This window comes from Colius striatus, chromosome 1 (genome assembly GCF_028858725.1).
Source record: "Colius striatus isolate bColStr4 chromosome 1, bColStr4.1.hap1, whole genome shotgun sequence".
Taxonomy (NCBI): Eukaryota; Metazoa; Chordata; class Aves; order Coliiformes; family Coliidae; genus Colius; species Colius striatus.
In genome coordinates this window covers 64,899,411-64,926,027 of record NC_084759.1, presented here as the reverse complement: position 1 = coordinate 64,926,027, position 26,617 = coordinate 64,899,411, and the positions used below count along the sequence as shown (strand labels likewise).

The 26,617-nt window shown below is 39.6% G+C and overlaps 1 protein-coding gene across 2 annotated transcripts; it reads left to right on the top strand.

Moving 5' to 3' along the window:
* Window positions 1–291: 291 nt before the first annotated feature.
* Window positions 292–26,617, top strand: LOC104550641 (interleukin-1 receptor-like 1). Of its 2 annotated transcripts, XM_010203190.2 has the most exons (11): window positions 292–378; window positions 1,245–1,315; window positions 3,465–3,666; window positions 3,948–4,116; window positions 4,197–4,359; window positions 7,006–7,074; window positions 10,237–10,363; window positions 10,458–10,615; window positions 18,406–18,549; window positions 20,426–20,584; window positions 25,251–26,617. In XM_010203190.2, exons 2-11 carry the CDS (start codon window positions 1,252–1,254, stop codon window positions 25,595–25,597), a joined length of 1,602 nt encoding a protein of 533 aa, XP_010201492.2. In that variant the 5' UTR covers window positions 292–378; window positions 1,245–1,251; the 3' UTR covers window positions 25,598–26,617. The 2 variants fall into 2 exon arrangements, with proteins under 2 accessions (XP_010201492.2, XP_061844472.1); XM_061988488.1 differs by lacking the exons at window positions 18,406–18,549; window positions 20,426–20,584; window positions 25,251–26,617 and adding an exon at window positions 12,158–12,412.

Below are 26,617 nucleotides of genomic sequence, written 5' to 3'. Positions count from 1 at the left end.
ATACAAAGCCAATAACATTTCTGAAAGCTGAAAACTGAGTTAGTTCCAAATTTCAGCCTTGGCAAAAATGTAGGTCTTGATAAGGTCTGTCAATGTTTGTTTAGTCTGGAAATCTTTGGCAGTGAAATAAAAATTCCTTGCAATAATTGTGATGACAGTACTTACCCTGCCTGTACATCTCTAGCCTATTTTTCACCACTCCTCCTGTGCTCACTATCTGCAAGGTAAATTATAATTTGTTTCTGACTTGATTTCTTTTGGAAACTTATCTGCTGTCTACAGTACCATGGGACTGCTTCTTCCTCATACACAGTAGTAGAACCCACTGCTCTGTGATCTGCAGCGAAGGACAGCATTCAAACAAAGGCTTTATTAAGGGTGAGTAGAATACTTAACAGCTGTGTGGTATAGGTGAATTTCATGGCTGACGTCTCCTGAGATATTCCTAGATTATGTCATTTAAATGTCCATGGACAAACAACCAGGTTCTTTATTAAAGGGGTTTTCTGGGGAGCTCCTGAGTCACACTTTGAGCTGTCAATTTCAGCAGGGGCATAGCAATCAGACACAAATGGAAACATCAGTGAGGCATGGGATCTGCCCTGCTGTTGGTATGAGTGCAATGTATGTTCCCTTGCCTACCTTTCCAGTCCATTTCTTCAGTTTCCCTTCAGGTTAGCATTGCTGTTGTCACTCACCTGGTTTCATTCTTACTCCTCACACCTACTTAGAGAAGCTGTCACTGAAGATACCTCCACTTTGATAGAAAGCCAAAAACCTGTGCACCTAAGCAATTGATTGGATGTAAGCTTAATTCAAAGCCAGGTTATATATTTTCAAATCCAGGACCTGTCTTTTTCAAAACCAAGGTATAACTTTTCCCCACTTGACTATGAAGAGAATGCCAATGTATATTTTGGTTCCTTAAAACATGCAACCAAGCAAAAAGAGGCTTCTGCCTTAGTTCTACTATAGCAAAGTAATTACTCCATCTCTATTAAACCAAGTCATAAAAGTAGGTTCAATGGAACACCAACTACTGCATTGATTATAGAGCAAAGAGCATAAATAATCTCAAAGCTGCAAAAGCACTGCTACACAGAAACACACACACATGGCAGTTCACATGCAGTTTATGACTGCAAGATACTGTTATCCATTAGTAGATCAGTACCATGGCAGTAACACAGCTGATGAAGTCAAGACTATATTATGAGATATCAATGTTTTTCCTTTTGGTTTAGAAATCTGATGGCGTTTGTACATTTGATCTTCCTATCTACCTTTCTCTTGGTTTCCGTCACATCTGAAACATGTAAGTCACAATTTTAAATATTTTCTGATGAGGTTTATTCTGTAGAAATCTGTAGGCTGTTCCCAAATTGCTATTTTTTTAAACCTAAGATTAACCAGATTGCCTCAAGCCACAAATCACAGCTTGAAAACTAGATTAATATGTTTTCTCTGTGTATTAACATGCACCAAATACTGTCTGTTTCTGTGACATTAAGTCTAGGCTCTACTTCTGATCCTTGATGTCTCTGCAAGCAGAAAGAAAAGGGTCTCTTTGAAAGGATTTGAGAGCAGCAGGTGTTCCAGGCCCCAGCTGGGCAAAGTCTCCAAGAGCATGCTTAAATTGCAGTGAGCAGGGCATATGCATCTGCACCCTGCTGAACCAGGGATGAAAGTGGGTACTTTGCTCATTAAAAAATGCTTTTTAATGTCCTGGTTTTGGGGATGTTAACCTACAAGTGCAAAGTATCAGTAACATTTCCCTGCCTGTGGGGGATATTGAAAACAGTGAGTTGTTTCTGACAGGTCATATGTATAATGCTGACCAGTGACACAATATTACATAACACTCAGTTCTCATCTCCAGTTGAGATGCTTATTTGTCTGAAAAATATTGTAAGATATGATCTCTAAGTATTTCCTCATAGTCTCAGTTTTACAATGAGAATGCTAAGTTTCAAATTAGTTAGATTTGTTAAGAGGCCAAGTTCTGCTGAAGAATTCACCGAGACAATTTTCACTGTTGTCACTGAGTTTGGATGAGGCTTTTCATTTTCTACATGTTCTTTCTCCTCTGTTTTTTTTTTTTTAAATTATTTTTTTTCCTCAAAGGAAGTTGTACTTCCAATGTGTTTTCTCCTTCAGTGGGGCAATGCCCTCTTCCCTTACACCTCTGATACATCCCAGTGGCGTTGCAAGGCTCACAGGCAGGAATGCTGTTAAAAATATAGGATTTGGGCTACTCATACTTGATGTGGCTAATTTAGGTGCCTGAATTAGTAAGTGAGATGACATGCAGTGTCAGTGGAGATGGACTGCTTCTTTAGAAAGAGCTAAAACAGAAGTGTTCACTGTGTAGGCAGACTTACCACCTGATTTGTGCACATACATATCCAAAGCCAGATGGTGGCAATACTCGCACAAAATGTCTTTTTTGATAAATATTCTCTATTTTTATTAACTGTTTGGTGACCTACTCTCACTTTCCTGCTCCCTAATCTACTGTAGCTCCTCTGCCAATCTCCATCTTTGTTCAGTCCTCATCCTTGCTTATTTTCGCATCCTTCTCCAAAATGCAATTGCTCTCTTTCAGATCAGCATTTCTGTTTTAAACAGCCAGTTCACTATTTGGATGTCTGAGCACTTAGATACCTGTCCAAATTGCTTGATTAAAGTTTCAGTTTGAGTGATTTTCAGTTTCAGTATACAAAAATAGAAATATACTGTGTTAAAACAAAAAGAACTGTCTTACAACTTTTTTTTATATACAGTTTATTTTCCTGCGCTTTGTATTTGTCTCTCATTTCTTTCTGGCATCTATTTATTTTCCCATCAGATTATTCCTTTCAATCTGTTACATTTCTTTTTTTCTTTTTTTTTTTTCACATTTTCATGAACTTCAGAGAGAAGCTTTAGATTTTGTCTTGTTTTGTTTTTTTTTTGATTTTATCTACAGGCTTCATCCTTTACTATTTTTATCTTCTGCTAAAGAAAAAAAAAGTATCAGATTCCTTTTTCTATATTAAAAAAGTAGAACAAGAACTCGTCTGTTGTATAAGTAAATATTCATGATACTGAAGTAAGGGAAGCTAACTTCATAGTACAGCATTAAAGCCAGTACTTTTCTTTGTGTTTAAATTCCTGCTTTGAATAAAATCAATATTTCAAGCAAAGAATTACATAAGATGTTAATTTGAAGTAATCAGTGTTTTTCCTGTTTGTTTGGTTGTTTCAGTCATGCAAAACTTCAAGTACTATTTTTTGCAAACAAACTTTTCCTTGAAAAATATCTAGTGAGAATAAGTCTGCTATGTATAATCTCTGAAAATCCAAGGAAGACAGAGAGACATGAGTGGTTTACTGATCCAGGAATGCCAAGCTCTCCTCTGTCTCAGTGGGGCTAAGGTTTCATTCATATGAGATTTTCATCTTTTTTTTTTTTTCATTTGCAGTTGATGCAATGGAAGGTGAGGCTTTAGTTATAAAATGCCCCCCTTGGAGTTCAACTGTGAAAGTCACCTGGTATCACACGGATACAAACAAAATAATTCCTGCAGAAGAAGAGGGATCACGAATATTTTCCTTGAAACGATTTCTTTGGTTTCTGCCAACCTCTAGAGAGGATTCTGGAAACTACACTTGCGTTATACATTTGTAAGTGCAACACTGAAAATAAAAGATATAGGACTGGAATCAAACATACATGTTTAAATATTATCTGTGGAACTGATGCAATTTTTTCATGGTAAACATCAGTTCATGTAACTTTTCATCCTGCAACTGCTGCTTTTATGATAGATCATTAAAATCAATCTGTGGCTGACTACAATGATTGTCCATGTATTCACAAAACAGGATTAATGTTTGTTGAAAATATTAGTGTATTCCCTATAAAAAACCACTATCACTGACATACCTGTATTCTATTTTTAAAGTTCAAATAATCGTACAAAGTCGTTCAAGATGAGTGTGCAGGTGCATCCATACAAGCAAGGAGTATGTTTCCCAAGTCAGATTCGATACCCAAATGACACTGGAAGAGGAAAAATTGTTTGTCCTACAATTGACAATTATAAGAATGCTACTATCATCCAGTGGTATAAGGTAAATAAAGCCCTGATAATGCCAGCAGTGGAAGAGATTACTGCTATTTGCAGCTAAATAAAGTAAGTTTTCTTTTCCAGGACTGCAAACCTCTCCATGAAAAGAGGTACTTGAAGGAAGAAAAGTATATTTTTATTAACAACCCAAGAAAGGAGGATGATGGCTATTACACTTGTCAGTTTATCTACACCCATAAAGGAAAAGTGTTTAGTGTATCAGCAACAAGGATTTTCATAAGTAAAGGTAAGACAGTAATTTTTTGGCTTGCTAAGGTATAAGACTGATGGCTACCTAAAGCAAGGACGCTCCTTTTGTACATTAAAAAGGAAAAGGGAGCTGTTGGTTTGTTTTATCTTTTTAATGGAACTTTAGATCAGTTTTTAGGTGAATTTTTTGGATGAGGATCTAGATGCAGCAAGATGGGGGTAAATTCACACCAGGTCACATTTAGCATTTTGCTAAAGGTCTCTGATGAGTCTGGTTACACACTGTGGTTGGTAGAGCTGTCTAGTAGCACTTATATCTGAAAGGAAGGGTCTCCTCAGTGGGATGCCACAAAGCTCTGCTTTCTATTTGTTTGAGGGGAGAAGAATTTGTAGCTGGTAAGGATCATCTGGTGATCACTGAAGTGTTGCTGGCCTACAACGCAACACCTTCAGATCCATCTTGATTACCTAGCATTTATTTCATAGTAGGGCTGAAAAGCTTTCAGATTTGTCTTGAGTGAGGCAAAATAAGTGAGATATATATTTATATATATATATATATATGTATAGAGAGAGAGAGATAAAATGAGTGAAGTGCAGTGATTACTGTGTTATTTCAAATGTAGCCAACATGATTGAGGTGTGTGGACTTTGGGATGCCTCTAGGATTCTCAGGGAGGCTTCGTTTTTGGATGATGGTCAGGGGAAGAGCATACAACAATCAGCTGTTTCAGATTACATCAACTTGCAAAACTTCAAATTGTATCTTCAGTTCAGCAATCAGATCAGTCAAAAAACAGTCAGAAAGGTGGGGGTTTTTTGGGTGTCAGGAAGGGCTTGGGTTTGGGTTGTGGTTTTTGAGTTGTGTTTTTTGTTTGTTTTTGTTTGTTTTTTTGTTTGTTTGGTTTTTAATAGATAATGTTCACTTGCAGACTGATTTCAGACCTTTTTGGAGAGGCACCCAGCTTGTGGGCAGAATGCAGATTTGGAGTTTAGAAGTTTTCATTCCAGTTTTTGCTGCTGTGCACAGATCTCAATGGAAGAGTTTATTCTGATAATTCTGAGCTGGACAGCAGACAGATTTGAGCTAACACCTAGTATAGCAGTTTAGGAGGTGCCTCTCCTCTTCCTCTTCCCTGTAATACTCTGTTGGCCTGCATGACACTTCTCTGCTTAACACTTTTGTTAGAATGTTGTTTCATAAAAACTTCACTGATTGGCCAAGAATATCGTTGTGTCTGGGTTATAAGGAAAACTGATGGATTTTATTTGGCACAAAGGCATGTGAATGTACAAAAGTCTTTATTACACCCAGGCAGATTACTTCATTTTGAAGTTAATCCAACTTTTGAAGTCATTGCAGGAAGAAGGAATTGCAACAAAACCTGGGAAACTGAGCTGGGTCTGTCATGCCTGCTCCATTTTTTACTAAATTCAATGTACTTACCAACAACTTCTTTGAGTTTTTGTTAGCCCTTAAAAACAGTATGCTGATGAGCGAAGATGTTATATTTTGATGATATTGGCTTATGATGTACATTCCCGTTACCCTGCAGATCACATTGACCTGTCCTTCTGCCTCTGAATGCTGGCAGCTAAGCACTTAGTATAGTCAGCTGGCTAGGAAGTTACTGACTTCTGATGTCTTTTTTACCAGATCCAGCTACTGGAAATTAGAAACAGTTAGGAAAGGTAAAGAGAACTGCTCTTCCGGCAGCCTGGGAAGTGGAAGGTTAAAAGTTCCTGCAGATTTTGAAGGGGAATATGGTTATGGGTTTCACAAAGGTGCCTTGACATGGAAAAGCTTGATGAGGGAAAGGATAACAAGCATTGTGTTTGAAGTCAGAAATATGAGATGGTATAAAGGGCAAGAAAAGAAGTAAAACGCATCAAGAGACAAAAATCTGAAATATCTGAACATCTGATTTAAGTCGGTTGTCTGGATGTAGTTGGAACCTGTCCATAACAATTATCAGTGGGGATGGAGAACGAACATGTCAAAGAAAAAGTGGTATTCCAATGCTCAGCATCATGGCAGACTGATATAATGGGCAGCAGTTGTGAGCAGCAGCGATGTGCAGGCAGTGGGGAATCTTAGGAACCAGACCTGCTTGGCTGTCAGGCTGCAGGGATGGGGGAAACAGAGGGCAACATGGGCAGGCAGCTGTGGACTACAGGCTCCCAGTTCAGATACTGCATACAAGTATATGTTAGCTATCTCATATCATGGATATGAGAGATTTCTTGAACGTCAGAAGGAGTCTCTTTATCTCTTTTTAAAAACAAAATAAGCAACAGAGGAAATACACAAACCTGTAACTGCATTTGTGGGGATTTTTTTCCTCAATCAGCAGCTAAAACAGTACTTGGGAAATTTAAACTTTTCCTTGTTCTTTAAGTACAAGGGTAAAAATTAAATACATGGGAAGAAAATACTTTAGCTATTAACACATGCTATTAGCACACAGAGTCCCCAAAAATACTTGGTTGTGGGAATAAAACCAGATGATCCCAACAGACATGTGAAACACTATTGTAGTACTATTTTGCAATTCTGCTTTTGGATCTTACATAACAACTGTCTGGATTATAATAATTATATGTAATATGTAATCATTCTCTTACAAAATGCCTTTTCACAACTTTCTCATGTGTGCTTTCTTTCCTTCCTTAATTTTTAAAGCAAAACCCTCACCTCTACCTCCTCAAATTTTATTCCCAAAGGATAAGGATGTAATAGAAGTAGAGCTTGGTAAGTACAGACCTTAAATTGTTTTTAAATTAACATTTTGTGATGGGCTAGCTAACGTGAGGATCTTCAGAGGGATTTAATGATGGAATTTTTCATTATAGTTTTGCACCATAATTTTTACCAGATTTAATTCACTCCAGGCACAGTGATGTGAAGTGAGATATAGCTGATGGGTTATTTAGGCATTAAGTAGCAATTTAAGGAGATTTAAATAACCCATTCTATCCTCACTGGGAGAGACTAGGATTACTCACAGTCAATTATTACATCTCAGCTGAAAGGGTGACAGCTTCCATCCACTTCAAAGAGAGCTTTAGCTAAATCCCTTGAAACTGCTTGATGGTGCCCCAAAGAGAGAAGGATGGACTACTGTTGTAACTAGAGATACTCCTTGTTGCTTGCAGTCCCTGGCTGGAGACAGTGAATGTGTCTCTGTTGATGAATAAGGAGTAGCAAGGGACTGGCCATGGAGCAGTGCCTGGCTCATGTCTGTGTTGGCAGCACTGAGCAGACCTGTCCAGTTGGAAGGTACTAAAAGGCCTGAAACACAGGACCAAGGACCAAACTTAGAAAAAGCAGGCTGGAGAGCCCACAATGCAGAACTTTCTACCTTTTGTTTAGGCCTGTAGATATTCTCAGTGATTCAGATTCACCCTGCATGACTTGCAGCTTCAGAGCAAGGTGCTTGTGGTAGCAGTGAGAGACATCTGAGGTTTTGCATAGTCAACAGGGAAAGGTGAACCTCTCCAGAAAGTGACCGAGCCCACCTGAAACATAAATAGGTAGCCCTGGGTGCCTGTCTCCCACGGCAGGTTGTTATGTTTTGGCCCAGCTAGCACAGCAGCACCACGACAGTCTCTAGCTCGGTACCCCCATTCTCCCCCACCCTTGTTAGGATAGCGGAGGCCCCAGCAAAATAGGAGTAAAAAGATATGCAAGATTGTTGTGGATTAAGACAAGGGCAGGGAGGGCTCGCTGCCAATTACGGTTCCGGACAAAACAGACTCCAGTACTTGACTTAGAGAGGAAAGTAGGAAAGTTTATTCTGCAAGAAACAGAATGGGATAAAAGCAAAAAGGGAGTAGGATGATAGGAAAATTACAACCAGCACTTTAAGATCTCCCTCCCCCATCCCTCCTTTCTTCCCAGGCTCAGCTCACTGCTCCAGATATCTCTACCTCCTTCCCCCCTCAATGGCTCTTGGGAGAAGGGAGTGGGGGATGTGGTCAGTCTCTCACAGATGGGCTCTGCTGCTTCTGTCTTCTCAGATGAGGATGACTGTGGGCATTCTTCCCCTGCTCCAACACGGGGTTCCTCCCCTGGGACACAGTCCTTAACTGGTGTGGGTTGCTCCCAACAGCTGCGGCTTCTGTCAATACAGGGTCCCTCACACGGGGCTCAGTCCTTGGTGAATATCTCTGGCGTGGGTTCTTTGCCACAGTTGCAGTTTCTGCAGTTGCAGGGTCCCTCTCTCGGGACAAGGCCTCCTCTGGGCATAAGTTTAATGAGCTGCTTTGTCGTGGATTCCTCCCCACAGTTACAGCTGTGGATATTGGGTCCCTTCCTCGGGACACGGCCTGCTCTGGCCATAGTGATAAAGGGTCCCTCCTTGGGGACATGGCTTCTTTTGGCCATAGTTTTAAAGAAGAAAATCACTGCCCCTGGCTTGGGGTCTGCAGTGACGTGGTTGGGTCCCCACCATGGGACATGGCCTCCTCTGGCCATAGTCACTGTCCCTGGCTCAGGGCCTTTAATGAAGTGAATTGCTACCTCTGGTCTGGGGCCAGCTTTAGCAAAATGAGTCTCTACCACTATTGCAGAGTCTTTAAAGAAATGAAAATAAATCTCAGCTTCACCAGTCCTCTCTGTAGAATGCAGGGGAGTCTCTGCTCCAGCACACCTCCTCTCTTTCATCATTGACCTTAGAGTCTGCATGGTTGTTTCTCTCACTGTTCCTACTCCTTGCACCACCACCAGCAGAAGAAAAAGAAGGGGCAGAGAAGAAGATGGAGGAAGAAATCTCCTCTTCCGGCTTCTTCTTAAAAAGTGATCGTGGAGGCATCTAATTGGCTCAGCCCCAGCAGTGGGTCTGGCTCAGAGCTGGGGAGAGTTGTGAGCAACTTCTTACAGGAGCCATCTTTAAAGCCCCTTCCCCCTTACCAGAAAAGGCTGTCATGTCAAACCATGACACAGGTGGGGTGAATCGGGGCCACTGGCAGAAGTGATTGCTGGTGTTCTGGTAGCAGGTACTGTGATGGCCTGGGATCCTGTTTGAGGTGCCATATGTCATGGCTCAGCACCTTGCTATGTTGACTTGCCTTCCTGTTCTTCTCTCCTCTTTCCCCCAGTCGCTTTGTCACTCGGAATTAGATGATCTGTGCTCTAGGACCACCTTTCTCTAACAAGATGGTCAGTCTCTAGTGCTCTGTGGGCTCTGCCTCTGCGACAATAAGTAATTAAGCACTTCTTGCATGGAGCAAATTTGCTCTGCATTTACAAACCTCTCCTCGTACTAGTTCTATTGTCTCTTGTTTGCAAAAATGAAGGGTTTTCTCCATGCTTCCTAATACCAGTTCAGTATGTAAATCATAGGATTTGTTAATCTTCTCTAAGCCCTTCTTAGATACAGATTTACACAGAAATGCTTGAAAGTGTTTTAATGATACTTTGTTCCAGTGCAACAATGACTCTTACTTTGGAATAAATATTTCTTAATGTCCTAATGACATACACTTAATAAGGAATTTCCTGTTTTAGTTTTGATTGGACTAGTTTACTTTACTGTTATCCAGCTTGAATAATATCTAAGATAGGACTCTGCATGAGACTTGGGCAAAATAATAAATATTGCAATTTAATTATTTCCATATACTTTTGTGTGCAAACTGGTGTTTACTTTCCATGATGCTCAGTAGTTGATTACATAGGTTAAGGATCGTAAGTAAAATTACATTACCTTCATCATAACAAATGTAAATAATGCTTTTACTACTCCTTGGTGTTGAATTAGGCCATTCATTAAAGATCTCATTTTACCATTTCAAGTTCTCTTCTATGCACCATTTTGTCAGCAGATTTGTAGAAAAAGATTTTATGAGGAAAGTAAAATTATACATGTTTTTTCATCAAGGACTGTTTACAGTTTCTCTGTGTCTTGATTAGGTGCTGCTTTGTCTCTGAAATGTCGGGCCCGCCTGGGGATTAAGAAACAGCCGCTGGCTGTTGTCACATGGGATGTGAATAACATCTCAGTGAAAGATTTTTCAAGATTTAGTGAAAAAACTCATTTGTAAGTACATACAGCACAGAATAATCTTTCTTCTATGCAAACTGAGCCAAACCATTACAGTACCAACAGTACCAACTCTTTCTCTCTCTATTAGTTTTGAAGGGTGTGCTCGAGAATACTACAAAGAGACCACTTTGCATATTCCTGCAGTAAAAGAGGAGGATCTGAAGGCAAATTTCACATGTGTGGCACTGAATGAAATGCGCAACACAAAAGTCACGGTGACGTTACAACTCAAAGCACAGCATGAGGGTAGGATTTTTTGATTTTGTTCTCTCACACTTTGCACTGAATTTTAAATATATTGATGGTTTTGTTTGTTTCTGTTAGTAAAAGGAAAAACCAGCCTGTTTCCTCCTGACCAGTGGCAAAATTCTTATGGCTTCCTCAGGTCATGAAAGTCCATGGAGTAAATTCTGCTGGGGGATACATTACTGAAATGGTATCTGGCAGAGCATAATTATGCAGGGCATGACAGTATTAGCTCCATGAAAATAATATCCTGTTTCTGCTTGGTGACAAATTCCTCTTGCCTTGAAAACAGGCACTGCACTTAGATTTGAAGCGCACCCGTACAGTTCAGTCTGCTCTACAAAACACTCAGCTTGTAGTAGAGCCCGTGCAGATGACGAGAGTTTGGCAAGGAACTGACCTCTCCTTTGCTCATCAGTGTCACAGTACACTGTCAGGAACAGAGATTCTTCTTCTTTGGAGAATCAAACTATTGTTTTTAGTGTGGAACTGTGGTAGAAAATGGGTAAACTATAAAAACCAAGAGTTGCAGCTGCCAGTTTAGTTTGCTGTCTCTCCCACATCCACTATAGTACCTCATGTTTTGACTGAATGCTAACTCATGTGACTAAGTTCTGCAACGTCTGGTTTTGTCCTCCCTCCTGTGAGTGTCACTGTGTTCGTTGTGTGCCACACAGAGGCGTTGAGTAAGACTTTGAAGGCCTTCCATTGGTTTTGGTTTTAAATTAATGGTTCTAAAAAGTTCTGCGAGAGAAGGAAAATTTGAGGCAGTAAATGATGAGGATTAGGCTTTTAGCTCCTACGGGATTTTTTTTTTAAATAGTTTAATAGTTTCCTAAGCACTGTTGTTAGCATCACTGTTACATTCTTATGGCAGAAAATGCTATTGTGTCTGTGAAGGCACAACGAGAAGCTTCAATCAATGTTTTCCTTTCTTATTGCTTCACATATGAACCACCAAGGACCTTGAGAAGAAATTCCAAGGCCTTTAACAGGGATTAGTTTTCTGTAAGGGAACAGTGGGAAGAGTAAAATCAAGTGCATTGTGATCACAGGATGTGCACAGCTCCATATCCTGCAGTATTCTGGACTGTTACTAATTTCCTACGGAATCATGGCTTCAAAGAAGAGATGTATTTCCTTGCATAGCGTAGACTAGAAGGGATGTAGGCTGATTAAAACAGAGGATGTGGCATCATCTTCATCATCAGGATAGCAACAACTCCTCCCAAAAGATGGTGACAGGAGATGTTTTGGTTGGCTATCGCTAAGTGAGTGGGAGTGCAGCATCACTCAGGGAGCTGGAAGCACATTCAGCTCTGCACTGAAGTATCTGAATGTGGGAGCATGCTTACAATGAGAGGAAAGGAAACTGAGTAACCCCTCCTGCTCACTCTAGTTAAGGCAATACAAGTCCTTTATTGGCCATGTATTACAATCTAGGTGAAGAAAAGGATATTTTATATTCTACACTCATCAAGTGATTCATTGAATCTGGTTTATTTTGTAGACAAATCTTATTTTGTTCTTTTTTATCCGTAGGTCATCAGTAAATGTTCGTGAAAGCTCTTGACTGTGACCCCTGCTTTGCTGCTGCCTGTTTTGTGTGGATATCTGTCACCTTCTCCTTGTTGCTCCTATTGTCAAGATGCCTGCTTCTGCTCCTCAGCACTGTTTGTGTAAGCAAAGCTGCATCCAGTAATGCTTGTGCCCTGTTTTAGTTTTCTTCACTCCTCACACAGCTGAGCAATATCTATGCTAAAACAATGTCAGCTTACCTCTGTAATAAAAGTGCCATAGGGTTTGCTTTTGCCTCTAGTCTTGTAGATGTGTAATAAAATTATGTACTCTCCTTTTTTTGTGTGTCTTGTTTGTTTCTTTGTTTGTTTTTGATGGGAAAAAACCAGTTGTGAGTTTTTATAAAATATGTATTTGTTCTTTGGTGTTTCTCACAGTACAACTTGTGTCTGCTAGCTACTATCCTGTTAATGTTCTTTTTACACAAGCCCCTGCCCTGTATCCTGGTTACATGTTTTTTTCCAGGGCATTCAGTATGGGTTATAATTATTTGTAGCACAGATCTGTGATAGGAATTAAGAGACTAATAACTTACTACTCAAATTAATCCATTTTTGGGGCATTTCATGAACTAGACAAACAGTGTTTAGTAGCACAAGGGAGGCAGCAAAGATGCTGGAAGCAATTGCATTACAGCTCTTCTACCTTAGTACCTGTTCAGTCTTACAGCAATAGTCTCTGTCTTTACTGAATGAATGATGTGGCTCACCAAATGGAAATTTTTTAGTGGGAATCAGGAAGCATATCTATTTTTTTCTGAGCTGTAATCAAATACTTTAAGTCCTAGTTCATTGTTAGCAGTATCATTTTAATTGACCCTAACAATTTGCTTTGAACATAATTGTAATACACTTAAGAATAAAAAATTGCCAGAGAGGAGTGATAAAGAAAGGAGGAATTTCATCCACAGCCAAGAGTGGTGAGAACTGTTTGGTTTTGTCTTTGTGGAAAACAAAAATACTCCCTTAATAATGCCAGGAACAGATGTCATTGGTGAAGCTGCTTGACATTTCACAGAGGAAAAAAAAACCCAGATTTTCCAGTTTAGGATACATGCTGCTCACACACGTGTGTATTCACATATCTGTGTGAAGAAAAGTACTGTATTGTGAAAAAAGTGTTTGTTTCAAGTTTTTGTCCCAAGTGCCTGTTCCAAGTGTCTTTTTAGTTATCCTTTTAAACAGGAAATAAATGTTATCAAGAGAGGCTCATCAACTCCTTAGTACCTTAGTTATCAGGAGTAATGCAATTCGGTGGTATCCAGACTACACATAGAATCACAGAATCATTATGGTTGGAGAAGACCTTTAAGATCATTGAGTTTCTTTGTTTTAAGAGAAGAGTTAACAAGGATTTGGCTATAAATTTTGACAGTCTCTGCAGCCATGTTCTTGACTCCATTAAAAGGTGCTAATGTTAATGCAGCTTTCAGCTGCTGCTGCATTCAGAGTTTGCTTCTCCTACTGAGGAAGATCTTTTGCCGTTTTGTTCTTCATATGCCTCCTGCCTAGACTTTGATCACCTCCAGTCAATATGGAACCCATCCTTCCATGCTATTTGTCATCCTTTCACTTCCCTCTTTGCCTGAAGCTGTTTGGTATCTATCTTCTGACTCCTTCAACAACACTTATGCATAAACACATTCTTCATGTCTCATAATATGTCTTTATGGAAAATATAAGCTGTCTCATTTCCTCTAGATCTTTTGGTCCTGTATCTCCCTTTTTAATTCCAGAGATGGCGATCTTCCAAGATTTTATATTCTCTCTCTGGCATGTCCTCTCATGTGCTCTGAGATCATCTGTGTAACTTGTGTGATATGTCTCTGCTCACTGTAAGACTGAGGCATTTGTAACAACTTTTAATCCCCTTTTCTTCCACCTGTCATGACAAAGATAGAAGCTAGTCTTGCTGGACACCTGTCAAGAGACAGTGACTCTGCTTGCCAGACTAATCTCAGTTACCCTCCACAGCTGCTTGGAACATCTCATGCTGGAAGATACCACCTCTCAAAATGAGAAAACTAATTGGCTGCACTGTTCATGTTAGTTCAGCTCATTGCTAACTGTAATGGTTCAACGCTCGCAAAAGTAACTGCTGACAGAGGGAAGGAACCTGTTAGCTCCTAAGACAGAAGCAATAACAATTAATTGGAAAAACACAAAGTCTCTTGACTTCTGCCAGCAGAGCTGAGGGAGGACAGGAACATCCCTTCACTATCCTCTTTAACCTGTCTCCTAGGGAATACATGATCTGTCTGAATACTTTCCAGGTCTTTCCTCTTTTATGACTGTAGAAGCTGCCACTGGCTTTTCAGTTCCTCATCTTGATTCAGAGCTAGTTAAATAACTGTAAGTGGCTTTTCATGTGTCTGACAAACAAACATAATCTTATTTCTCCCTGAAAATTCTTTAATTCTCATTCACAAGGAAGCATGAAATGCCCAGAGGAACCTCAAATCTTTCTGGCATGAACCTTCTTCTGGGGATAATGTCAGAAATGATTGTTATTTGGAGCAGAGATAAAGTTCAGCCAACATCAGTACTGTTCTTCCTCAAAGATATTAAGTGCCAAACCTAATCTTTTGGCTCATCTTCAGTAGATGGATATCTAGGAATCCCAGACCCTGATCTCTGCCTTTAGTGTCTGAAAGTGCATCCACCTTAGAAGCCAGAGAAGTTACAGAAAACCTGTTGTTTTTCCAGAGCTGGTCAGGAAATCAAACGTTGGTCAGGAAATTCAAACTTTGTTTTCTGACTCATTTTCTTTGGCCTCTCCAATAGCTTTTCTTGTGAGTTGATAGTTCTGAATTCCCATTGCTCTTGAACATAAATAAATACTATTAGAAGACAGCCTACTAACAAACTCTCTGCCACAAAATGAGTCAAATGGAACAACAGGATCTGCTCAAACTTGTTGGGGGCCTCCAAAAGTGGCTTCTGGCCTTTGCTCCCACTGTACTAATGATAGCTGATTTATTCCAGAGAAATGAGAGGCTGAGTCAACCTTTCTGGGAACTTGAACCTGCTCTTCCAGGAAGATCCCTGTGGGTCTCTTGCTTGATGCTTTACGAGCTACATATGGACAGGAAATTTATCACTTCTTTTCCAGCCTCAGTGCTATCAGTGCAACACTGTAAGCAGTGGTTTTTTAGGTTTGTAATCAAATAAATTGGTTTTGGAATCTGTTTCTTCTCTAAATGTTTTATGGATACTTACTCAATGTCTTACAACAGTATTTGTAATGTCCTGGCGAGTACACTGTCAACAAATGAAATAGTAAGAAATAGTGGCATTCTCTGATACTTTGATCATCGTCACTGGGCATTGGAAGGGGTTTCCTGATTTTGTCTCTCTGTGTATGTATTGACCAGGAAAATGGAATAAATAAATCATAAAATTTGAAGGGGTCCAACAAGGACAAAGTTCCTTCATGGGCATCACATGACACTGTTAAAACTACAAAATGGCCAGACTTCACTATAAAAGAAACTGGCTGTTTTATTGCTCACTTCTATCTTATTGGAAAGTAGTTTCCCCAGATCTCCTAGCTCTGATGAGGTATGCTTTATCCCAGGCCTTATGTTTTTTGCTTGCTTTAAATGGCAAAGAAAGAAACAGGAAGAGTGGGAAAATCATGACAAATTTACCTCACAGCCTACCAGAGGAAAGTGGAAATCTTAACTCTTTGTTTGCGTACCTTTTCAGTGGAATTTCTCAGACACCAGTATTTTTAGGTTGCCTTTGTAAGTACTATGGCCTTATTAATACATTAATCAATTATTAATCAATACCTGGTCTTATTAAACATGTGGAGAAGCCAGTAAATTTGTAAATTTCAGTATAAGAGACTTCACTGATAAATATGTTCTCTTACTTTATCCACTTAGTGCCAAGCTCAGGTGAAAGCTCTGAAATTGTTCCTTGGCGGTGGTCAGTGCTTTCACCTGGTAGCTTACTTACTGGCTGCACACAATCTGCAACACTATCCGATCTGTCTTGCTACCTCTTTTGTAAAGGAAGTTGAGACTGGCTCTTCAGCCTCTTGATAGATGCACCTCCTCAGGAGTTGGTAAATGGCCTGCTGTGTCTTGTTTTGCAGACAGAGAAAAGCCCTAAACATTTGATCCCTGCTCTGAAGGCAAAAGGTTTGTCTGGGTGGAACTGCTAATCCCCCTCCATGGGCTGAGATGTTATGAAGGATCTTTACAGTCAAAGTATCAGAGCTGCTCACCATATTTGTACTTCTAGAATGCTTGTATTTAAATTTATATGTGGTCAGCATTCAAAGGAACATTGCTTTCCTCAGCTAAGATAGTTCTGAAATTGCAACATAACTCACAGCTCGTAACAATGAAGGGATACAAAGTTTTAGTGGTATTCCAAGCCATCTGACAATTGTAATATAGGCTGTATCATAGTAAAATAAAAATAGGTTGGCCCTTTTACGCAGATATAATGCACATTCTGGACATTTTCATGTGTATATCTTTGGAGGCTAAAGTCCATCACCCAGTCTGACACCTCTAGAGATATTCTTTTTAATCCAAATATTTTCAGTGAATCACAGAAAAACCCCCAAAGTGGTTGTATTATTACAACTATAGGATGATAAGTTGTCTGCTGGGCAGGAGTAATTATGTAAAAAAAGGTGGACTACAAACAGAAATCTCTTAATGGATTTAGTCATCAGATAATAAACAGACACGGAACTGCTCTGAGTCTAAATGTTAAACCATGTTAAACCAAGTGGAGTAGATCTAAGTATCTTTCATTTGCCTGGAAACAATTTTCTATTATGAGATAATTGTCATTAATCTTGCAGGAATAAAGAATCTTCTTTGTGTAATTGTGTAATTGCTGTATAAAGCCTTTGACATTTTAATTTCAAACTTGGCTATCTAGAATTTATGGTGTTTTCAATACTGAATCCTGAGTGAATTCAGTATGTCCAGGATGTGTCAAAAGCATCTTCAGCTTTGTGGCTCAACCACTCTGAGGATTAAGCTTCCCTCTTTCTCATTTTTTGGAGAGTAAAAAATTATCTTGCTTTTACCTCCCAATGTCTCTTGCTGCAACAGAACTGGATGCTATCTAGAAGATGCACATGTCTAGACTGACTTCTGCTCTTTGAACCAAAGAAGAGAAATGGGCTGTTAGATTTGCAAATGGAAATCTCCATTATATCTGTGTTGTGATAGAAGTGTACCTCTCTTCTAGAAGAGTGATAATCACAATCTTGTCCTAGATTAGCTGTATGCGTACAGATGGCATAGAGCTAGTGTCTGCCATCATTATGAGATTGTTGAATCACAGAATAGTTTGGGTTAGAAGGAATCATTAGAAGTGTAGTCCAATCCCTCTGCAACGAGCAGGGAGATAGAGTTGCTCAGAGCCCTATCCCAGCTAGCCCTGAATGTTTCCAGGGATGGGGCATCTGCCACCTTCTTGGGAAACCTGTTCTGGTGTTTTATCACTCTCATTGAAAAAAAATGTCTTCCTTATATCTAATGTGAATCTATCCTTGTTAAGTCTTCATCTCTGAGGTGGATACGCTCAGATTCATGAGCTCTTTCATGAGGGAAGCTGAAACTAAAGCAGGTGACTCCTTTCTTTCCCCTTTTCCTTGCTTATCATTTCTGTTTTGTGCCCCTTGACCCTCTTCAAAGAAAAGGGTAGTGGAGAACATCATCTGACTCCAGTATAGTTTATTTTATTTTTATGACCAGGATGTGTTCTGTTTTCCTGCTTGTTTTGCATACTTTCCTCTTGTCTTGCAGATTTAATAATCTGCACATGTTTCTCTGTGCTTTGTTTGTGCAGCTATGCCAGAAGCCTCTGCTTGTCCTTTTGTGGACACTTACAGTTGTCATGTGTAGGCTTACATGATTTACAGATTGTTGTTAGTTGTGTTATTAACAGATTTATAATGTTACCAAATACTTGAACATTACCAAATACTTGAACAATACTTGAACTTGAATACTTGAACTTGAATACTTGAACATACCAGCTGTGGTATTTAGTGTAGGTAGATCAGGATTCAACAGAAGTAAATATCGGTTCTCTGTACCAGCTGGGGAAGGAAAAAGCTTTGTCATCTCTGTTGTGAGCTTCATAAAACTGCAACAGAAGCAAGGATATTAAGAGGCTGAGGCGTCATTCCATGGGTTAATTTCTCTGTGGCTAACAATATATTCCTTTTCTTTGCAGTGGGTCTTCCTAACATCCTCTTGATCATAGGATCTCTAGTTCTGCTGGTTGCAATAGCAGTCTCTGTTATACTCTATCAGTCCTTCCGAGTTGATATCGTCCTGTTGTATCGGGAGATATTTCAACCGTACTCAGCCAAGGATGGTGAGTAAGAATTGAGCAAAAAAGTTTTTTAAAAAAAGAAAAGGCCTGATCATATGGAAAAGGGTTTATTTCATAGTTGTTTACAAACTCATATGACATCTGAGCCTGATCATTTTCTTACACCTTCTGAAGGAAGATGAGAGGGGACATACATAGCTCTGTTGGTGCTTTACATTCCCTTGTTTCCTGGGTTCAATAGTGATGTACTACATAGAAGAGGGATTCTGTCCTGGTTTCATATTTTTAATGAAAAAAATTGCCATGAAACACTGAATGACGGTGAACATCTGATGTACGGTGCTGTTAACAGTACTTGTTATGTGCTCTCTCTAGCTAATGTGTTAACAAGCCTGTCCTAGAGCAATACAGTTTTGATAAGTCAAAGACAAAGGTACCAATATTGTGTAAGACACTTCTAGAGGGAATACTTCTCATCCAGCTTTAGGAGTGGACTTCAGCTCAAGGTCAAGACGTGTCAATTTAGTCACATGTAGTGAAAGTTCCCATCATAGGCATGAAACCTAGAGACCTGACGTTGAGTTCCACAGTCTAACTGTAAGCAGCTATTGCTGATGGAGCTCCCTTAGGATTTAAGAGAGAGACCTGAACCCCTCTACAGTGGCATCTCAACAGCAGATAGTGCCTAATGATGCTACATGTACCCATTTTTAGGTGAGCAAGTCAAGGTCTGCATCAATAAAATCAACTCACCTAGCCAGGCACTGAGACCTTGCATCAGTGATCTACACATGGGCATCTAGAGTCATCTGGGATGGTCAAAGAACTAGACATATAACACACATCTGCTGGATGTTGAAGACTTCTGGAGCTGGGTCTGGAGATCAGGCAGGGTACTTTAAGAAGTCTCAGATGGCCCTAGATACCTATGTTTAGGCAACTCAGCGGGGCTCCTGGCATTTATATAAGAGTAATTTGAATCACACCAGAATTCACTAACTGCAATGGCCAGTTGTCCGCTGATTGTAGGACTTTAGAGACCTACCTTTCGTGTATACACCTACATTTAATGTTTTTTAAATCTGAAGCTGACTCCTACCACAGATATCTGCATGGCAGATGTCTACAGCTGACATAGTTACTTTTGTTCTCTTTAAAGAGGAAAGAAATATGCTTTTTAGGGCAGTTCTTGCTCAAGTATATTTTATGATGAAATGAATCAGACTCTGGAAATGGCTATTTCTTTCTTATTGTAAGAAAGGTCTGGATAACAACGTCAGATAGCAACAAAAGAAGGAAAATTTCCATCTCCACAGGAAAGAAAGAAATTAAACATCAGGTATTAGAAAACAAATGCTGTAATGGAAAACATATTTGAGAGAAGTGAAGCAAAGAGTGAAAAAAAATTGATTTTGTACTTGGTTCTGACTGTAAGACTATTTACTCATTAATGGAACTTAATGAGAAGTTCCATTCAGAAGTATGATATGTCATGGGAATGATGAGCAACTTCTTTGAGGTGGAAGAATAGAATGTCTTGTCCTGAAAGACAAAGTCTAGTAACAGCCTATTGTATCACTGAGATAATAAATAAGTAACAAATGCTGAGCTTCATCTCTATTTCATGCTAATATGCATCAATCAATTGAATTTTTACTCTATATACCTTGAGATACAGCCTTCATAATGCAAAGGTCGGGTTCACCAAAGGTACAAATCCACAGCACGTAACAATTGAGCATGGAAAACACCAGATGTGCAGTCTGTAATTTTCAAACATGCACTGAATGATATTTATTATGCGGATTAGCAGGAATTTCTTCTTAGATCTGTTTCAATGCCTATTTCTCATCTAGCTTTTGCAATAGACAGCTCCAACTGATTACATTGTACACTTTCCTCCTGTTTTGCCTTACAGATGGAAAGATATATGACGCATATGTCATCTACCCCAAAAGCCGTACCAATGAAGCTAATTTTGTGGAATATTTTGTTTACCAAATCATGCCAGATATTCTAGAAAATAAATGTGGATATAAACTGTGTATTTATGGGAGAGATATATATCCTGGAGAAGGTAAGTTCCCAATCAAATAACACACTGAATGATGGGATGTTTATTCTCCTTCTCTGGAGACATTCAAAACCTACCTGGATGAGTTCCTGTGTGACCTACTCTAGCTGGTCTTGCTCTAGCACGGGGGTTGGACTAGATGAGCTTTCAAGGTCCCTTTCAACCCTTAAGATTCTGCAATTCTGTGGCTTGTCAAGCTAGAGCAAATTGTGATTCTAGTATCTTTTAAGGGCACAGCAGGTTCCTTTATGTTTTTGAGCTTGCTGCTTATCTCTTCAAAAGCCCTGTGTCTGCTCTTTCAGGCAGGATGGCACAATGGCATTCTATGCTTACTGGTGGGTTAAGAAAAGCAAATTACAGAGCACAGCTTGTTTTTCATCTTCTTGGGTCATGCAGGAAATGTGACCGCAAGTGTGACTCTTTTAAACATACGCCTACTCTTTGGGTAATGTAACTGCTCAGTCATTATCAGAGCAATCCCACAAACAAACTGTGTGTGACTATGTCTATGAGATACAGAAGAGAAAAACACCAAGTTGAGAAATTAATCTTACTATTATCACTCAGGGTTTTTCAACCTGTTACAAGGGTGACAGAGACACGGGAAATTCAGCTTCAGTTCCCTGACATGACCTGCTTTCACTGCACACAATTCCCAGCACTGATTCAGGAGAAAGTTGCTATTCTTTATTCCTGCTTCCTTGTCTTACACAATGAAATTATGTTAATTAATCCATGCTAATTTCCATATATGATCTTACAGAATCATGGAATCATTTTGATTGGAAAAGACTTTTAAGATCAACTCCAACCACTAACCTCCCACTGCCAAGCTCATCCCTAAACCGTGTCCGTTAGCAACTCATCTATATGTCTTTTAGATATCTCCAGGGAGAGTGACTCCACCACATCCTTGGGCAGCCTGTGTCAGTGTCTAACAACCCTCTCAGTGAAAAAGTTCTTTCTCCTCTCCAATCTAAACCTTCTCAGGCATAATTTGAGCCCATTTCCTTTTGTCCTGTCACTTGTCACTTGTGAGATCAACCCCCACCTCACTACAACCTTCTTTCAGGTAGTTGTAGAGAACTATCATGTCTTCCCTCAACCTCCTCTTCTCCAGACTAGACAACCCCAGCTCTTTCAGAGGGTCCTCATCTGACTTGTGCTCCAAAACCTTCACCAGTTTTGTTGCCCATCTCTAGACACACTCCATAATGTTCTTCCTGTAGTGAGAGGCCTAGAACTGGATGCAGTATTCAAGGTGTGGCCTCACCAGTGCTGGGTACAGGTGGCCACACTAGGACCATACTACTGCTGATACAAGCCAGGATGCCATTAGCCCTCTTGGCCACCTGGACACACTACTGGCTCATGTTCAGGTATCTGTCAATTAACACTCCCAGATCCTTTTCCTGAAGGACAGCTTTCCAGCCACTCTGCCCCAACTCTGCCTGGGGTTGTTGTGGCCCAAGTGCAGGACTTGGAACTTGGCCTTGTTGAACCTCATACCATTGTTCTCAGCCCATTGCTCCAACCTGTCCAGGTCCCTCTGAAAAGCCTTTCTGACCTCAAACAGGTCTACACACCTGACTAGATTTGTATCATCCACAAACTCACTGAGGATGCACTCAGTCCACTCATCCAGATCATTGATAAATACATTAAACAGAACAGGACCCATGGACATCTCTATATCTTATAATTGCTATCGTTTAGGTTCTATCTGCTTTTCTGCAGAGCTCTCTTGTCTATTTGTCTTGGTTGTTATATGGACCAGATCTTCTCTTTCTGACTGACAGAGCAGCCATGGAGCCAAGGCTGCCACATTTTCTCTTACACTTTTCTGAAATCATCTGCATTGGGCCAGGTGTCATTTACCTGCCCAGGTCTTTGATGTTCTCTTCTGGAGAGTAGCTAAAATACTGCCTGACCTTGCAAGAGTTGCTGAACCAGACCATTCCTGGATCCAGAACAAGGAACTAACAGTAGCTTATAAAATTGTCAATGACAAAAACTTATGCCACTTCTTCAGGTGATTAGGGACAGCATAGTATTTTGTTACGGCACATTACTGTCAAAATGTAGTTTATGGATGGCAGTTCTGAAGAAAACTGAGCACAGTGTGCAACTGAGATGAAGACTATGGGACTGGCAATGGCCCTAATGAGCTGAAAGCAATGAAAGGCATTTTCAAGGTATGAAGGTATGGATGGATGCCTGTAAGCCAGGAGTGACAAACAAACAAGTCACCAAGCCAGTGTTGGACAGTAACCTTTGGTCTGATTTAGTCAAAACTTTAAAAATGTTCAGAGTGTTGACCATTGTCCTTTTTCTCTTCTTGCCTTTTTTCCCAGCATTTTGGGTTTTTTTTGCTGTGACCCCTTTCATGCCACAAAACACTTTCACTTGGGTGGAAAAGCTACAGTGAATCTACCTGCCACTGGGAACACTGAAAAGTTCTCTGTTTCCAGAGAACCCATATACTCCCTACTCCTTGTTTATCTTCTGATCTTGAGACTTTCATTACTAGGGTTTCAAATCCAAAACCTTGCAATTAAAATATGATAAGCAGAGTAAACCAGGAAATGCCACTTTGAGTTACTGTGATCCTTCCTGAACATAATAGTGTTTGATGAATTATATTTTTTAACTGTAAATATGTATTTCAGGGAAAAAAAGTGAGTATATAAAATGGAATTATTATTTCAAGACATTTTCCTATGAGCAAAGCTTTATTACTTGAAACTTGTGGTTTTCCAGTAAAAAAGGGAGTTAAACAAAATGATTCTAGTGATAAACAGTCCTCCATAGGTGTTGGATTCCCATTATGCTTCCTTAAACTAGCATTCTTTTTTGTTTCCTAGTCTTATCAACTAATGGCATTTTCATAACAGTTGCCTGAAGAGGTGCAAATGCAAGTATTACCTAGAAAACCAGGTTTTCATCAATATCACCTTGTGCTTCATTTTTCTCATGATCTCATTGTCCTGCCAACTGCATTTCTTGGGCAGAATCTAACCAAATACTGCTGGAGCTGCTGTATCTATAATATTCAAAAACATGAGAAACTGTCAGAGGAATGATCATACTCCACTGGAGCAATGTTCTCTGTAGCCACATGTCCTATCTAGCCAAACACTCCTGGAGCTACTGTATCTATAATACTCAAAAACCTGAGAAACTGTCAGAGGAATTATCATACTCCACTGGAGCAATGTTCTCTGTAGCCACATGTCCTATCTTCAGCAGTGGCCATGAGCAAAGGACTGGAAAAAATTTTAAGAAGAGGGTAAGCTTATATTATACTTCCATAAATGTCCTCTCCCAGCAGTATGTGGATTTTTGCATGTAATAGTTGCTGATGGATTGTTATTTAATAATATTTTCCATCACTTTCTGAACTCATATAAACATCTAACATTCACTAAACAGGTTGTAACGAATCCCTTTGTTAAAGTATTTGCAGCATGCAGCTCCATCTTTCCTCTTGCCACAAGTATGGAATCAGAAATCTAAATGGAGAAGTTAATACCTCCCCCAGGTCCTTGGTCTTTCACTCCTGAGCACAATGGACTGCACTGCAAATTGTTTTCCCAGAGTACTACCAGAGACAAGAAATATGATGGAGTAGTCATTGAAAGGATTCTCTTCCTGACCAAGTAGGTGAAAAAGCTGGGCCTCTCTGAGACTGAGATGACTCTTGAAATGGGCTGCAAAAAAAAGAAAAAGAAAGCCTCCAGAAAAGTAAAAAAGAGAATGCAGACTGAGCTGGCATCTGCAAATCTGTGGCCTTGCTGAGTAATTGTTACTTTGAATTTCCTTACCTTGATTCCCATCTCCTTTCTTTTGGCCCAGCATCACATGTTCCCACCATAACAACTCCAGCTTTCATTCTACAAACCACAGGAATCTCTCCTAACTGTGATGAGGGTTTCACTGTACAGGCGTTCATCTGCAGTCTTCCTCCCATAGACATCACAGTCATAGAGAAAAGCAGCTCCTGGAAGCTTCATGTAAAGCTTTCCGAGTTTATCCCGTAGCACACTGGGTCTTGAGTTTTCAAGGCTCAACACCTCCAACACCACGGTCACAACTGCAGTTGATCAACTCTCCCTAACACCAATGAGAAAGAAAAAACACCTTCAGTCATGCTGACATACAAATACCCTGCAAATCTGGATCCACACGGGTTGGGGTGGTTAGCAGGTTTTGGCTCAGGAGAATTAACACCCCTCCTGTCAGTAAGCCTCTTAGAAGCAAGACACCCAGAAGTCTCCAAATGACTGTTTTTCATAGTGAAGTATTGCAGGATCAGTCTGTAAAGCACTAAACTTGATAGAACACTATTCCTTACATGGAGACTATTGATCAAACACAAATTTCATGCCATCCAGATCTACTGAAATTGGCCCTAGGTTGTTGGATTAAAATTTCTTAATAGCCCTTCAGAGCAGAAAAAAAGAGTAATATTTCAAAGAAAATCTCTGAAAGGAAAGCTTTGTGGTTTTTACTTTGTTTTGTTTAGCTCACATCTTTTTCTAGTGAATAAACTGTAGCAGACTGAAGTGAGAAAGAAGATATTTCCAGTTAAAAATGGCAATACAAATGAACACAAAACACAAAAATGTTTCTAAGAGAAATTTCAGGGTCTTTTCTTGTACATTTCTAGATACAGCCAGTGCAATTGAGAAGAGGATACAGAAGAGTAGACGTCTGATCATCCTTCTAACACAGCAGCTGATTAACTGTAAAGAACATGCTTATGATCAACACATTGCTTTATACAATGCCCTCATTCAAAACGATACAAAGGTGATCCTGCTGGAAATGGAGAGAATTGGGACTTACGATAAGCTTCAGGAATCTCTTAGGTTTATTGTTAAGCAGCAAGGTACCATCAAATGGAAAGAGCAGCACATTGTGCACCCGCAGTCATCCAGATCTAAGTTCTGGAAACAGGTGAGGTACCATATGCCACTGACACTCAAACCCTCATATTCAGCTAATGTTGGGTGATCAATCTGTGAAAATACTGTTGGACTAACAGGGTGGAGCACATGACTGCAACTCTTTTTCCATTCAGTAGGTACATGATTTTACAGTCTCTATTTGTAAACTTTTCCCATTCCCTTGATTGAGTAACAATAAGTTAAACTGATGAAAGAGGCCTGGGCAACTAAGGGAAGTTTTTATTGGTATGGGAGTTCTGTAAAGAAATAATTCCAGACTGTGCAGAATTTTTCATGTCACCAAAAAAATGTACCAAATGTATCTATAGTCACTCTTTTTTTGTATAGTTGTGCATACAACTGAAAGTTATTATTCCAAATAGCTGATTGCCTTGCAGGCTTGATTTACCTTTCTAACGCAGTTGATCAAATACAAATGCCTTCTTTGTTATTTGACTGGAACATATATGTGTATTGTGCAACTAGAAAATATAATGTTGTGCTATTTAAAACTTTTTTATTTCCCACCACTTATTCCTTTTTAATTCAATACTAATACTCATACCATGAAATTGTATTTTTCCTTAGTATGGATGCCTCGGTAAAGGCTCTTTTGAGAGTGTTGTGAATACAGTACTTAAAAAGAAAGCAGTGTTAAGGGAAAAAAATACATAGATATATATTAATATATACTAATATGCATGTGTGTGTGTGTGTGTGTGTGTGTGTATATCCCATACAAAGACAAAATTTTAAAACTTTCAAGGACAGACCTTATGCCTACATTTGCTTTCTTCTGATAGGGAATACCCTGAGATGCAAAGGTCAGAGCCAATTGTCTTCCTAGTTCAGGGGACTATGAACAAATTGTATTCTCCTACAGATATCCTCACAAACGTTAATCTTTTTAGCTTCTTAAAGCTGGGAGAAGTCTTAGTTTTGAGCATCAGATTTGCTACTGAATGGATTTAGAAAGTGAAAATTAGATGCAGAACACCTAATGTTACAAAATCCAGGCTTACAGAGCAAGTGAAGTCTTTTCCTTCTCCTGTAAGTTCTTACTGAATGTGGATTTCAGACTTTAAGA